We start from the raw sequence: 13,310 nt of genomic DNA, 5'->3' as shown, positions 1-13,310 counted from the left end.
TTTTGTTCTTTGTTTTGCAGTATAGTTTATGTAGATTATTAGTATTTTTAAGTATACTGTTTTGAACTTAGTGTACAAAGCAGTAATGTCCCTTATTCCACCTCTCTAGGAAGATGGAGGGGCTGATCATTCTATTTTATACAAAGTGCTTTCTATTTTTAAAGAGATTAAAAATTAAGATAAAATCTGTCACTTTATATGTGAAAATGCTTCAATACTAACACATAGTTTAACTTATAGTTTGAATTTTCCTATATTTATAAGTCATATTTATAACTTTGTTACGATAAAGACTGAATTCACAGTTTCAAAAATTCCTGCATTCTCACTTTCGGGTCTACTTCTGCGTGCGCCTCGTTTTTTTGTGGTCCACAGATTAAATTCTGCTGTCTGCAACATACTTCATTAAAACAAAAAGAAAAAAAGTTCCAGCCTCGTTTTTATGCCTCGTGTGTCAGGCTCCTTCTTCCTCCCCACGTGCCAGAAGTTGGATTTACGGTATTACCAGTCTCTTATCAATTTTTCTTTTCATGTTTTTTCCCCTAAAAGAAGTAGTCTGATTTCTAAATCAATTATGTTTTATATAATTATTTTTATGTATTTTTTATATATTTTATTAATATGATTAATTACATCAATTTTTTTAATATGTAATTATATTAATAAAATATATAAAAATAACTACACAAAAAAATTTTATAATAATTTTTATCCACAATAGAGAAAAAAAAAAGTTGAAATAAAGAATATAATTGGTAAAATTTCGTAAGAAGCGGTCACCTTTTCGATTACACCACACTTGTTTAAAGCTTAATAATGTTATTTGGCCGTTTCAAATATATCCCTCAAATGATTTTATTTTTTATTTTTAATGTGAGACTATTCCGTGTTGCGCATAATTTATTAAAACATTAAAAATATAAATATAAAAAGAGTAAAAGAAATTTTAGAATTTAATTTTCTTTATTTTTAAAATAATTTTTAATTTAACTATTCTTTTATTTTTTATTTTTTATTTTAATAAATTACTTAGCACTATATCATTTAAATTGTAAATTTCAAGTGGCTCGTGCTCGTTCAGATTTAGATTCCGTTTGATTATACAAATGTAATAAAATAAAATAAGATATTTTAAATAATAATAAATAAAATATTATTATAATATAATTTTTAAATATTAATTTTATATTAAAATTTAAAAAAATTATAATGATAAATTAAAATAAAATTTTTAATTTTGGTTAACCTAGTTACTTTCGGCTATCCCTACAGGCTACGCCCGCAGTTTTTATTGAATCCCATCGACTCCGCACCATACGCGGCACATAAAAACAAAAGTCGAAAGTCGAAACTTCGAAAGACCCCAGAAGCCACACGCGAGAGCGATAGAGAGAGAGGTAGGTGGCGGCTGAGCCTGGGCGAGAAGAAGGATAGGCGTGGTCTTGCATTTGCTAGCTGATTACGCACGCACCCACCCACGAGTTCCGTTGGGGTTAACCGTAAGTCAGATTAATCCCTCCTCCCACAGCACAAACCCGCACCCACTCAACCCCAACTTCCATAAAACAACCACTTTTAACATCCACCCCACTCCTCTGGTTTCTGATCTGACTTTAAGATCGCTTTGTCTTCCTTTGATTTTTCTACTTCTACTCTTCCCTGATTCACCTCTTATTTATTTTCTTTTCTGTCTTGTTTTATCTGAAAAAAAGTGAATACTTTGATTAACAAAAAATGGCGAACATCGACATTGAGGGAATACTCAAGGAGCTCCCGAACGATGGTCGTGTCCCCAAGACCAAGATCGTGTGCACTCTCGGTCCCGCATCTCGGTCGGTGCCCATGCTGGAGAAGCTTCTCAGGGCCGGTATGAACGTCGCCCGCTTCAATTTCTCCCACGGAACTCACGAGTACCATCAGGAGACCCTCGACAATCTCAGGATTGCCATGCACAACACTCAGATTCTCTCAGCCGTCATGCTCGATACCAAGGTTCGCCCTTTTTCAACTTTCTTGATTGATCCTCTTCATTTATTTATTTATTATTATTTTGAGAATCGAGTTGCTAAATTTTCATCGATTCCTATCTGGTTTTCCTGATGGTACTATTGAGCTTCATGGGATCTCTGACAAGAATGCTCAAATTGCTGTTTTACGTTCATGTTGAAAGAAAGAAAAATACTCGAGGAAATATATACATTTGATCTGAACTTAATAAAATATTAGAAGACGATGAATTATTAATAAAAAGTAAATCCGAAACCATGGTTTTAAATCAGGATAATTATATCAAGATTTTACGAAGTGGTTTTTTTTTAATTTATAATTACTTTGAGAAAGATTTCTGCTTCGGATTTCTAATTTCCGGCCAGCAGATTCAAGGGAAATACATAAGACAAGTTAGACAATATATAAGCATACGGAGTAGAAGGAATAACTAAAGAATATGATGTGCGTTGAATTTCTTGATGCCAATAGACATTATGAGTCATTCCGGGGCAAAAAATGTATTTTCCTTTTCGATGAATACACATATATGTTGATTCCCTTGGTTATCAGATGTATTCGTTCAACATAATCTAAAGTTTTGTGTCACCTTACAACAAAGGGTTTGTGTAACCTCAAAATACATGAGCGCCAAATAGCTGACATAATTCTTCCTTTTCATTCTATAATGAATGTTACTTTGATATATACACACATAGATACACACACGCATACGTATATGTTGCATGGGCTCAGATATGTTTTAAGTCTTGGATTCTTTTGATTTCTTAATATTTCTTCCCATCTCCTCTTTTAGGACCCCGACTGGAGTGGTACCGAGTACCAGCTCTAGGCAATGGCATTCTATTATGTGCAATTTCTCTTGAAGTTTAACCTACTAGAAAGGTTGTGGATAAGCATTTAACTAGACATTTGGAATTGGAGTATTACATTCTGCCTGTAATAAAATCATAAGTTTTTCTAACAAGATGTGAAACTTGGGGGGGTTTTTTCATTTATTTATTTATTTTCTGTTGGTGGATCAATAATTTTAAACTATAAACGCCTAAATTCCAGATTTTTTTTTATTCCAGGCAAAACCCTCATTTCTAAAGTAAAAACTGGTTTTCCAAGAGGTAAAAGCAAAACCACCTTAATATGGTGCAGCTGTAGATTAGTAGAAACGAGAACTACTATAGTAGTAACCTTGTTCAACACCTTTCATGACTGTTTGAAAGAAATATTTTGATGCAAAGCGAAATTAATCGCCTTCTATACTCTCGATTCTTCACTGCTGCGTTATACACATCTCTAGTTGATATAGTTTCGTGACCTCACTCTCCACTCAGTTCTTATGTGGGAAGGAGGCTCCAATTGACCTACAACTCAGTGGCAACTCCACACTGCCTACTGTAACAACCGAATAACCCACTTAGTGTATAGTTTATAAAAGCAATCATGGGTGTTAAGTCCATATTTGCTACTTACTAGGTGATGTTGGACTTAATAATTTATTTGAGGGAAGTTTTAACTTGATTAGTAGCACATATGTGTCTAGCGCTTTCCTTGAGTTGTTTCAAATGGTATTAGAATCACCTAAATTCCTAATATGTTAGTCACGTAATACTAAAGTACGACATGACGTGATCCCGATGAGGACGTCAGAAATTTAAGAGATGCAGTTTGTATCACCCTCACATGAGAATGTGAATATAACTCACTGAGTGATAGACTATAAAGGTAGTAATGGATATTAAGTCCCGAACTGGCTACTTACTTGGTGAAACTGGGCTTTATAAGTGATTCTAAGGAAGTTTTTTCCCCCTGAATTTCCTTGGAGAGAACTCTGTATTTGTTCTAAAAATCATTGATGTCAAAGTATGTTTTGATCAGTCGAGTGGATCGCATGTTACATGGAAACAAAGGAAAGAGAGGATATTCAATTTAAATTTTGAAAATTTGTGTTGGTCCCTTTAGTCATTCTAAGTCAATCTATGCATTGAATGCTTGATACATCATGTTTTGCAATCCCCAGGCCAAAATTCTCATATTATTCCTTTTTCGGCACCGAGTTTAATTTTGGATCCAGTAAAAATTGCTTAAATTTGTCTACACTAACTTCTCAATTTGTTTGCTACCTCTAAATGTGTCTTACTTCTCCATTTACAAATTTAACTTGCTGAAAGTCCTGATCACTGGCTGATCTGCCTCGTATTTATGTTTCACTTTTTCCTTGCAGGGACCTGAGATTCGAACTGGTTTTCTTAAGGATTCAAAACCTATTCAACTTAAAGAAGGTCAGGAAATCACTGTCACAACCGATTACAGCATCAAGGGGGATGAGGGGATGATCTCCATGAGCTACAAAAAGCTGGCCGAGGACTTAAAGCCTGGGAATACCATCTTGTGTGCAGATGGTACCATCACCCTCACGGTCTTGTCTTGCAATCTAGATGCTGGGACTGTGCGTTGTCGTTGTGAGAATACTGCCATGCTGGGCGAGAGAAAAAATGTCAATCTTCCTGGTATTGTGGTGGATCTCCCCACTCTGACAGAGAAAGATAAGGAAGACATTCTGGAATGGGGTGTCCCCAATAAAATTGATATGATTGCTCTTTCATTTGTACGCAAGGGCTCAGATCTTGTTAATGTCCGTAAGGTTCTTGGGCCTCATGCCAAAAATATACAATTGATGTCGAAGGTGTGTTCTTTCCTTTCTATGTCAACTTTTCAAGTCGTTCATATGAAGATATTTAACCTGATTAAATTTAACCCCCGTTTCTTGTAGTTATTACCTTTATCTTATATATGATTAATCTACAAAACCTGATTTCTCACCTTCTGAGCATGAGTTACTTCTCTATCAGCAAAAATATAACGAGTGTGCGGGGGAAACTTCAAAATAAAATGCTTGCTTTGACTTTTGAAAGAAGCAAGCTATTGTATTATTATGTGGCATCTCATCTGGAAGCTTGTGTGCGCCAAAAACTATTCTCTCAATCTACATGTGTCTTTATGCAACCTTCTAATTTGCTTAGAAGTTAGACACATGGTGGGTTCAGTGCAATGCTTGTTTGTTCTCCATGGATTTTGCTTTTCTTTCTTATCAAATTGAGTTTTCACTTGTTGCTGTACCTTATTAGTTTATGTCAATCAAGCGGTGATTGTTGTGGCTGCTGTGTTTTCTCAGGTTGAGAACCAGGAGGGAGTGATAAATTTTGATGAGATATTGCGTGAGACTGACTCATTCATGGTTGCCCGTGGCGATCTTGGAATGGAGATTCCAGTTGAGAAAATTTTCTTGGCACAGAAAATGATGATATATAAGTGTAATCTTGTGGGCAAACCTGTTGTCACTGCTACTCAGATGCTTGAATCCATGATCAAGTCACCCCGGCCAACCCGTGCTGAAGCCACTGATGTGGCTAATGCTGTGCTTGATGGTACTGACTGTGTCATGCTTAGTGGTGAGAGTGCTGCTGGGGCCTACCCTGAAATAGCCGTGAAGATCATGGCTCGAATATGCATAGAAGCAGAATCATCCCTTGACTATGGGGTTATCTTTAAGGAGATGATTAGATCAACCCCACTTCCAATGAGCCCGTTGGAGAGCCTTGCTTCATCCGCTGTTAGGACTGCCAACAAGGCCAAAGCAAAACTCATTGTTGTGTTGACACGTGGAGGAACCACAGCCAAGTTGGTTGCCAAGTATAGGCCAGCTGTTCCTATCTTATCGGTAGTGGTTCCAGTTTTGACTACGGACTCGTTTGATTGGACGTGCAGTGACGAGACACCAGCAAGGCACAGCCTGATATACCGTGGATTGATTCCTCTACTAGCTGAAGGATCTGCCAAGGCCACTGATGCCGAGTCCACAGAGGTGATTTTGGAAGCTGCCCTGAAGTCTGCAACACAGAAGGGGTTGTGCAAGCCTGGTGATGCGGTGGTAGCACTTCATCGTATTGGAGCTGCCTCAGTTATTAAGATCTGTGTTGTAAAATAATATGGTATGCAGAATACAATGCTCGGCGTATGGTGGACTTATGTTTTGCTTTTCTCTCGTTTCTGCTTATGCTGTTTTTCCTCTTTTTCAAGCAATGTTGGAGGGTACCCTAAGTTGTCTTGGCTTGTTTTTCCTGTTAGTTAATGTAATGAAGTGCTCTACCAGTTGCTGGTAGAAATAAGAGACGGGGCTTCCTGTTTGATGTTTGGTGTTTGCACCGCGTCATTTGTTTTTATGTTATTATTAGTTTTTTTGTGTGTGAGGTCTTATTATTCCTTTTCTGGGTTTTCCTGTTCATTCTTGTTGATAGTGTCACTGCCTGGCTTCAAAAAGATGAGTCGGATGACCTTGAAATAAGCGCTAATAATCTAGGTGCAACATATCCATTTCTAATCTAATAGTGCATCTGAGGCTGATTTCTCCTTGATGCTGTTTCATTGCCGAATGATAACGTAGAGAACTTGGGAATTAGGACCTAATTTTGTTTGTATCTATATTTTTCCCGAAGCTTGATTTCCCTGTTCGATTATTATTTTCTTAAGGACAGCTTGCCTTTAGCATTCAATAATTGAAATGTAAGAAGCGACGATAAAGGGTACTCATTTTCCATCTTGATCTTGGTCATTGGCCAAATGGCTGAATTGGTAATTGGCACCTTGTAGGCACAAGTTTGTTCAACAACACTGTACACGACCATCTATATTGTGATTTCCTTGTGTCCTTAAATGCTCATAATTCTCTCGTTATTGCATTGTCCAAACTGCAATGACTTGAAGCCCTACCTAGGGTGATATGAGAGAAGCTCTGGAGTGTCCTCAAAGAATCGAATTTTATGGGAATTATCAGCCAAGGGGTGGATGGCATTTGCATGCAAAAGGGGAACAAATTTCTCTTTTAGCTGAAAAGATACATCTCTTTCGGCTACCAAGCTTAATTTTGTTTGAAGGACTAGAGCTATATTGTCTTAGTTGATTTATCGTGGCATTAAATTTCCATGGGAGCTTTAATGCTTTAGTACTGTTGATGTTGTGTTTCACAGTAGCCAAGCTCCAAAACCTGCAACAAAGAAAAAGACAGGGCACCGATGAGGTCCAGGGTTCTTCCGATGTCAAAGTTAGTTGAGCGTCTGTAAGTGATGGAGAAAACTAAGATAGTCAAGAGGAAGAAGAATAGTTCAAATAGAGTTCCCCCTAGGTGGGAATAGGGTATTTATACATGGATTGGACTCGGTTGCCATGGGGGATCGTGGGGTGTCAGGCCATACTTGGGTCAGACTTGGCACTAGCACCCCTGCCATGGAAACGTGTCAGATCGAGGTCATGCTATCCTTTGGCACCTCAAGCAACAAGCCGTTGCGTGTGCAAACCCTGACACGCATTGAATGTGGCATGGTCCTTGTCGATTGCATTTCCTTCTTCATGTTTCATTTAATGCAACGTGCCTCTGGCCAGGTTTGCCCATTATTGGACATGCCTAGCTACTTGGGCTTAGGGGCAGACATTTGTCTCGTACTTTCTTGCAGGGCTAGGTCAACCACTCAGGTCTCAAGTGATCCCTACTCGAGGTGGATTCTTCGGCCGAGTAGAGCCCAGTGTTTGGGTCTCTCCGGATGGGTAGCATATCATGGGCTCAACGCTTGGCCTTTTACTTCGAGCCTCTAGTGTGATTCAGTTCTTACCAAACGGGCCCAGGGCCTTCTCGTGTCCTGCGACCCAATCATGTTAGGCCTGGGCCCTTTCCTTGCCCCCCCCCCCCCCCCCCAAAAAAAAAACCAAGGTACAGTTTGAGGTTTTTTTCTAATCTTTTTCAATTAAACAACATCAATGCATCATCATAGCAGTTGAACACAGTACGAATTGTTGTCCATCTTCAGCTTTTACAGCTCTTTATAATGTTGGATTTTATCAACGACCCTTCCATATGTGGTTTATTAATGAATCCCTTCATTTCTTTTTATTAAGTCGAATCAAAAGCCAATTCGCAGTCACAATAATCTTTTTACTCTTTTCAGCCTTGGTTTTTTTTATTATTATTATTATTTTTTTTTATTTCATAATGATTGAATAGTGATCCAATGAAAAGTTGAAATGGATATTTTTTAGGTTTGAAAATTTAAAAATTTATTGGAACCAAAAATAATTTTTTTGTAAAATATGGGGCAATCCTAAATCAAATTTTTATTTTATTTCTTTTGTTAATTAGACACCGCAGCCTAAAAGAAGGAATAAAATGACTCAATTTGGTATTCATGAAGTAGAGACTAGAGAGTCATATATGTAGGAGGGTAAGACTAAAATTGTCCACTGGCACTATTTTAAATAAGAACAATGTTAGGGTGATTATCAAATATGCCTACCCAATGTGCACACTAGTACAAGAGATTTTTTTTTTAATCATTTTTTAAACACCCTTAACCATTACGAAAAAAATAAAAAAAATATAAAGTCACTAATCGTTACTTCCTTAACCATTAAAAAAATAAAAATATATGACTAGACACATTTGATGCAAATTTAATAGTCATCGCATCATTTCTCTTTAAAAAATGTTACAGTCATATTTTTATTTTATTTTCATTCTATTATATAAGATGTGATATATTTATCACAATGATATTTTAATTTTTTAAATAATAAATATAAAAATTGATGACAATACCACTTCATCATATTAAAATGATGGTTTAAGAATTCTAAAAAATTCAACTTTCAAGTTGATCGATCCCGTTATTTTTTCTCTCTCTCCAAGATGAGCTTTGTCCCTCTCCCTAGTGAGCTTAACCCACCCTAGTGGCATTAACCCAGGAGTCAATCTTCTAAAAGTCAAACACCCACCTTCTTAGTTAACCTCAACTAGCAAGCTGTTGAAACCATTCCTACTTCATCCCATTTCTTTCTTTGACAATAGCCAAAATTTATGTCTACTTCATCCCAAACCTCTCACGCAAAAAGCTCTTTTATTGTCCTCTTCAAAAAACTCCAACATACCTAGAAATAGCTACCTGTCTAAATATAGAAAATCTCATTCCAAATACAGAAGCCCTATAATGGGAAGATCTCAACTTGGAGTTAAAAATAAAAGTAGCGATGTATCTTTCAGACCACGCCCTAGTTGGGAAAACCATATCCTCGAAGCCCCTAAACAAACATACTCTACATGAAACCATTAGAGCCATTTGGAGCTTTGTTGCTGGCTTGACTATTGAGGATCTATACATTAATACCTTTCTATTCACGTTTCCATTGCAACAAGAGAAGAATCGAGTTCTGGCATAAAGGCCATGGAACATGAAGGGATTTCATATGCTAATCTGCGAATGGCCTCCAGGTTTGAGTATTCAAGAACTTAATTTTACAATGTCTATTTTTTGGGTGCAAATACATGGTCTTCCTCTTGAGTTGATGACTGTTAGTAATGCAAAAAAGATAGGAAATGTTTTGGAAAATTTAATTCAAGTAGAACAAATCTCAAGTTTTGGAATAGCCCTTAGGAGGTTTATGAGAATTAAGATGGAGATTAATGTAGAAAAACCTCTGCCTGAAGGCTTTCCTTTAACTCGTCCTAGAAGGCCAACAACATGGATATATTTTACATACGAAAGATTATCCGACTTTTGTTATTATTGTGGATGTTTAGGCCATATACAACAAGTTTGCCCTAATTTATAAGATACACAAGAAAAGTCTCTATTTGATCCTTAGATGAGAGCAGAAAACACTGACATTAGAAGACTTATTCCCTTTGAGGATTAACAAATAATGCAAGGTGGAAAACATTCTGAGATAGTGACCATTCCTAGTAACTTTTCTAACAATCTAGTACTGCAAAGTCACATTTTTCAGGAAAATAGAGGTCCATTTTCTTGTAAGCCAAACAAGGGTAAAGGAAAATTTTTTTTAGAGCTCCATGAACAACAACAGACACAAGATCAGTGGCAAAAAACAATCGCAAATAATGGCCAAAGGGATATCAATCAAGCCAAACCTAGTGCAATAATGTAGTTCTTTCGAGATAGCTAATTTTGAATGAGCATGGAGTATCCTGAATATTTGAGTGGGACACGTGGAGGCTACTCAAGCTCATAGACAAAGGAAAATGGGCTATTAAATGAAACACCATGTAAGTCATTGTCAATAGTCAACATGGGAAGACCCAATCTCGCCTCTAAAGGTAACATCTAGTTCCCCTTATCTTTGTTCAATGAAATCCAGAACCTTCAAAGGAAACAACCATATCTAATGGAAAAGCATCAACAATACCTCTTAAAAGGCCTGCTGTCATTTGAAAAAAAATAAAAACAGTATCTTTAATGCCCATTTCAAATGACACCCCGTTGAAAGACAAAAATAAGTATAAAAGTAAAGAAAGCCCTTATGACCCTAGCATTTACAAGAGTATCATAGCCCAGTTAATAGTATTTTGGGCCCATATAAACCAACTGAAAAGCCCTCTATTTTACTGCTGGTAAGCCCATATGGAAAAACCTGTTTGGTTATAAGGCCAAAAAATATAGATCTAATTCTTTCAGAAATCCATAGCCCATCTAGCCTTGGCCAAAACTTTGAAAACCAGAATCCTATCCATTGGGGGGAACCCTTCCTGTTAGAAGGGACACAACACCAAACTACGAGAATAAAGAAGATCCAAAGACAAAAAACACAATTGAGAGTGAAGAACAAGGACATTCGAGCCAACTTGGGGAATCCACTATTAAAGACTTAGCATGATGGGCAACACAACCAAAAGAAAAGGAGATAGTGAGCAGTACATTCGAAGAAGAAATACCCATTGCAAAACTGGTCCAAAAAACAAAGAACAAAATGGTAGAAGCACTAATCAGGCACAAAAAGTAGCCAAGATTCTCACCTTAGTAGAAAGGAGAGGCCAAGATTCTCAAAACTGGTACTTGACCTTAATCTCAGTTTTTACAACTGTTTTCAAATGATGATGAGGCCATAATGGCAGGGCCAATACTACCACCAAATCAGAAATGAGATTCATCTCATGGAATTGCAGGGGCATAGCTTGGCCTCGTGCAATCAGAAACTTGAGGGCAAACATTAGGACACACCAACCTAATGCAGTCTTCCTTTTGGAGACTCTTTTGATATATGTAAATACTGTTGGTGTCATTAATAGGCTTGATTTTTCTATGTATGTAGATATTCCACCAGTAGGTAAATGGGGTGACCTTTTGTGTATGTGGAAAAATGAACTGGATGTGGAACCTGTTTATATGGACTCTAATATATTAGCTATTTTTGTGTATTCGTGTCCTTCTCATAATCCATGGTTAGTGAATTTAGTTTATTGTGCAAAACAATATGAAAAAGAAATTCTGGGATAACACGCACAATATTGTCAATAACTTTCAAGGTCAATTATAGAGTTAGGAGATTTTAATGCCATTTTAGGAGTTTGAGAAATGTGGAGGTAGACCTTTTGCTAATACTTCCTATCATAGTGGGCTATCAAAATTTATGGAGGAAAATGCGATGGTAGATGTAGGTTACTTAGGTCTAAAATACATGTGGTCTAACAATAGGCAAGGCATGGGGAACATTAGAGAAAGACTAGACCATGGCATTACCAACTACCAATGGACTGCACTCTTTCCAAATGCAACTGTCCAACATCTCCCAATCTTTGCATCTGGTCATGCCCCTATCTTATTAGACACCTTGCATAGGGATAACAATTCCAGCTTTAAATTTGAGGAATTCTGGATAAGAGATCCAACAAGCCAACTTGTCATACAAAAAGCTTGGAATACTACCTTTCAAGGGACCCTTACTTTCATTCTGTCAAAGAAATTAAAGGAGGTGAAGAAAGTCCTAAAATCTTGGAATGGAGACTACTTTGGGCATATCCAAGCCTTTATCAAAAATTTGACCCATTATCTTACACTCATTTAGTCCAACAATCCCACTAATCAATTGAGTCTTTGGAAAGAGGAATTGAAAAACAATCTTAATGAGCAACTAAAAAGAGAAGAGATTCTATGGCGCCAAAAATCCAGACTTTAGTAGCTAACAACTACTAATTTGAATACTAAATACTTTCATATGTCGACTACCATGAGGAGAAGAAGGAATTCTATTGAAATGGAAGGCAATACCAAAAGACCATTATTTGCTAACATTTGATGTAGCTGTCACGAATACTGGTAGCACTATTGCTGCTATCTACAAATTAGAAGATGGCATTGTGATTTTTGTCATCACTAGCTTCATTACAAGCCAGAATCCTAACCAAGGAGAAGCCACAACATCATACACATGCATTAAGGAAGTGAAGACTCAACTTATCAGGAAGATTACATTTGGTGGAGATGCTCAAGTGGTTATAAGTGCAATAAAGGAACCATAAAAGTCTTTAGATTGGACAATTGAGTCTATAATTAGAGACACCATAATACTTCCTAGATCTTTTAATGGTTGGGACATTCGGAAAATATATTGAGACCACAATTAATGTGTGCATTCCATTGCGCAATGGGTGGCTTCCAATTGTTTATATGGAAGCATACCCTCATATATTTCATTTCTTGTCTTTAAGATTTCCATAGTAGAAAAGACCTATCTTAGATGTCTGTATATATTTAAGAACTGGTATTATCTTCTGCCAATGCAAGATCTTGCTTAAAATAAAATAAAATAAAATGATAATGTAGTACATAAAATTTTACTTATATATGTCATATTATGATGAGAAATGCTTCGGGTCTCAGATCTTGAGCATTTCTATTGATACTCCTTTTTATTTCTTTTACTTAGCGATTGAGTAAATATTTTTTTAATAATATTTGATTTTTTTAAAACATTTAAGAATACAAAAAATTGATAAAAAATAAAAAGAAACATTTAACTTTTTCGGTAGACAATATCGTAAGCCACTCTTATAAATATGAGTAATTTTATATACAATTGTGAAGCGTATAAATGCCGTATAATCGCTTTAAAAAATAGTAGGATTTAATATTAGTAAATTATTTTTTCATATGAATGTCATATTTTATTTATTTTTTTAAATAATTACGCGACAGTTACATAATTCACACCGACTCCTTATCCACAGTGAATAAACAAAGTCAAATGTCAATCGAGTCATCGACTTTGGTTCGGTTTGGTAATTGAAAGTTTTCAGTTTAAATTCAAAATTTTTATCTCATCATTATAATTTTTTTAAATTTTAACATAAAATATAATAAATAAATAAACTTTTTCCTCACTTTTTTAAAATTTAAAATAATAATAATATTCATTTTAAAATTCAAAATCTTCGTCCTTCGAACTTTATCCTCAGATAAAAGTAAAAGAGA

General features: G+C 36.1%; 1 protein-coding gene across 2 annotated transcripts; it reads left to right on the top strand.

Annotated features, from left to right (window-relative positions):
* The first annotated feature begins 1,321 nt into the window (after positions 1 to 1,321).
* On the top strand, positions 1,322 to 6,251 carry LOC122296186 (pyruvate kinase, cytosolic isozyme). Of its 2 annotated transcripts, XM_043105663.1 has the most exons (4): positions 1,322 to 1,499; positions 1,713 to 1,992; positions 4,226 to 4,687; positions 5,177 to 6,251. In XM_043105663.1, exons 2-4 carry the CDS (start codon positions 1,735 to 1,737, stop codon positions 5,987 to 5,989), a joined length of 1,533 nt encoding a protein of 510 aa, XP_042961597.1. In that variant the 5' UTR covers positions 1,322 to 1,499; positions 1,713 to 1,734; the 3' UTR covers positions 5,990 to 6,251. The 2 variants fall into 2 exon arrangements, with proteins under 2 accessions (XP_042961597.1, XP_042961598.1); XM_043105664.1 differs by lacking the exon at positions 1,322 to 1,499 and having other exon boundaries at positions 1,506 to 1,992.
* Positions 6,252 to 13,310: the final 7,059 nt, after the last annotated feature.

This window comes from Carya illinoinensis, chromosome 15 (assembly GCF_018687715.1).
Source record: "Carya illinoinensis cultivar Pawnee chromosome 15, C.illinoinensisPawnee_v1, whole genome shotgun sequence".
NCBI classification, from domain to species: Eukaryota; Viridiplantae; Streptophyta; class Magnoliopsida; order Fagales; family Juglandaceae; genus Carya; species Carya illinoinensis.
This window is presented reverse-complemented; position numbering and strand designations above follow the sequence as displayed.

Coding starts and splice junctions, on each gene's coding strand:
- LOC122296186 (XM_043105663.1), top strand. CDS start 1,735: ATGGCGAACATCGACATTGAGGGAATACTCAAGGAGCTCCCGAACGAT. Junction 1,993..4,225: donor CCGTCATGCTCGATACCAAG/GTTCGCCCTTTT, acceptor TTTTCCTTGCAG/GGACCTGAGATTCGAACTGG. Junction 4,688..5,176: donor ATATACAATTGATGTCGAAG/GTGTGTTCTTTC, acceptor GTGTTTTCTCAG/GTTGAGAACCAGGAGGGAGT.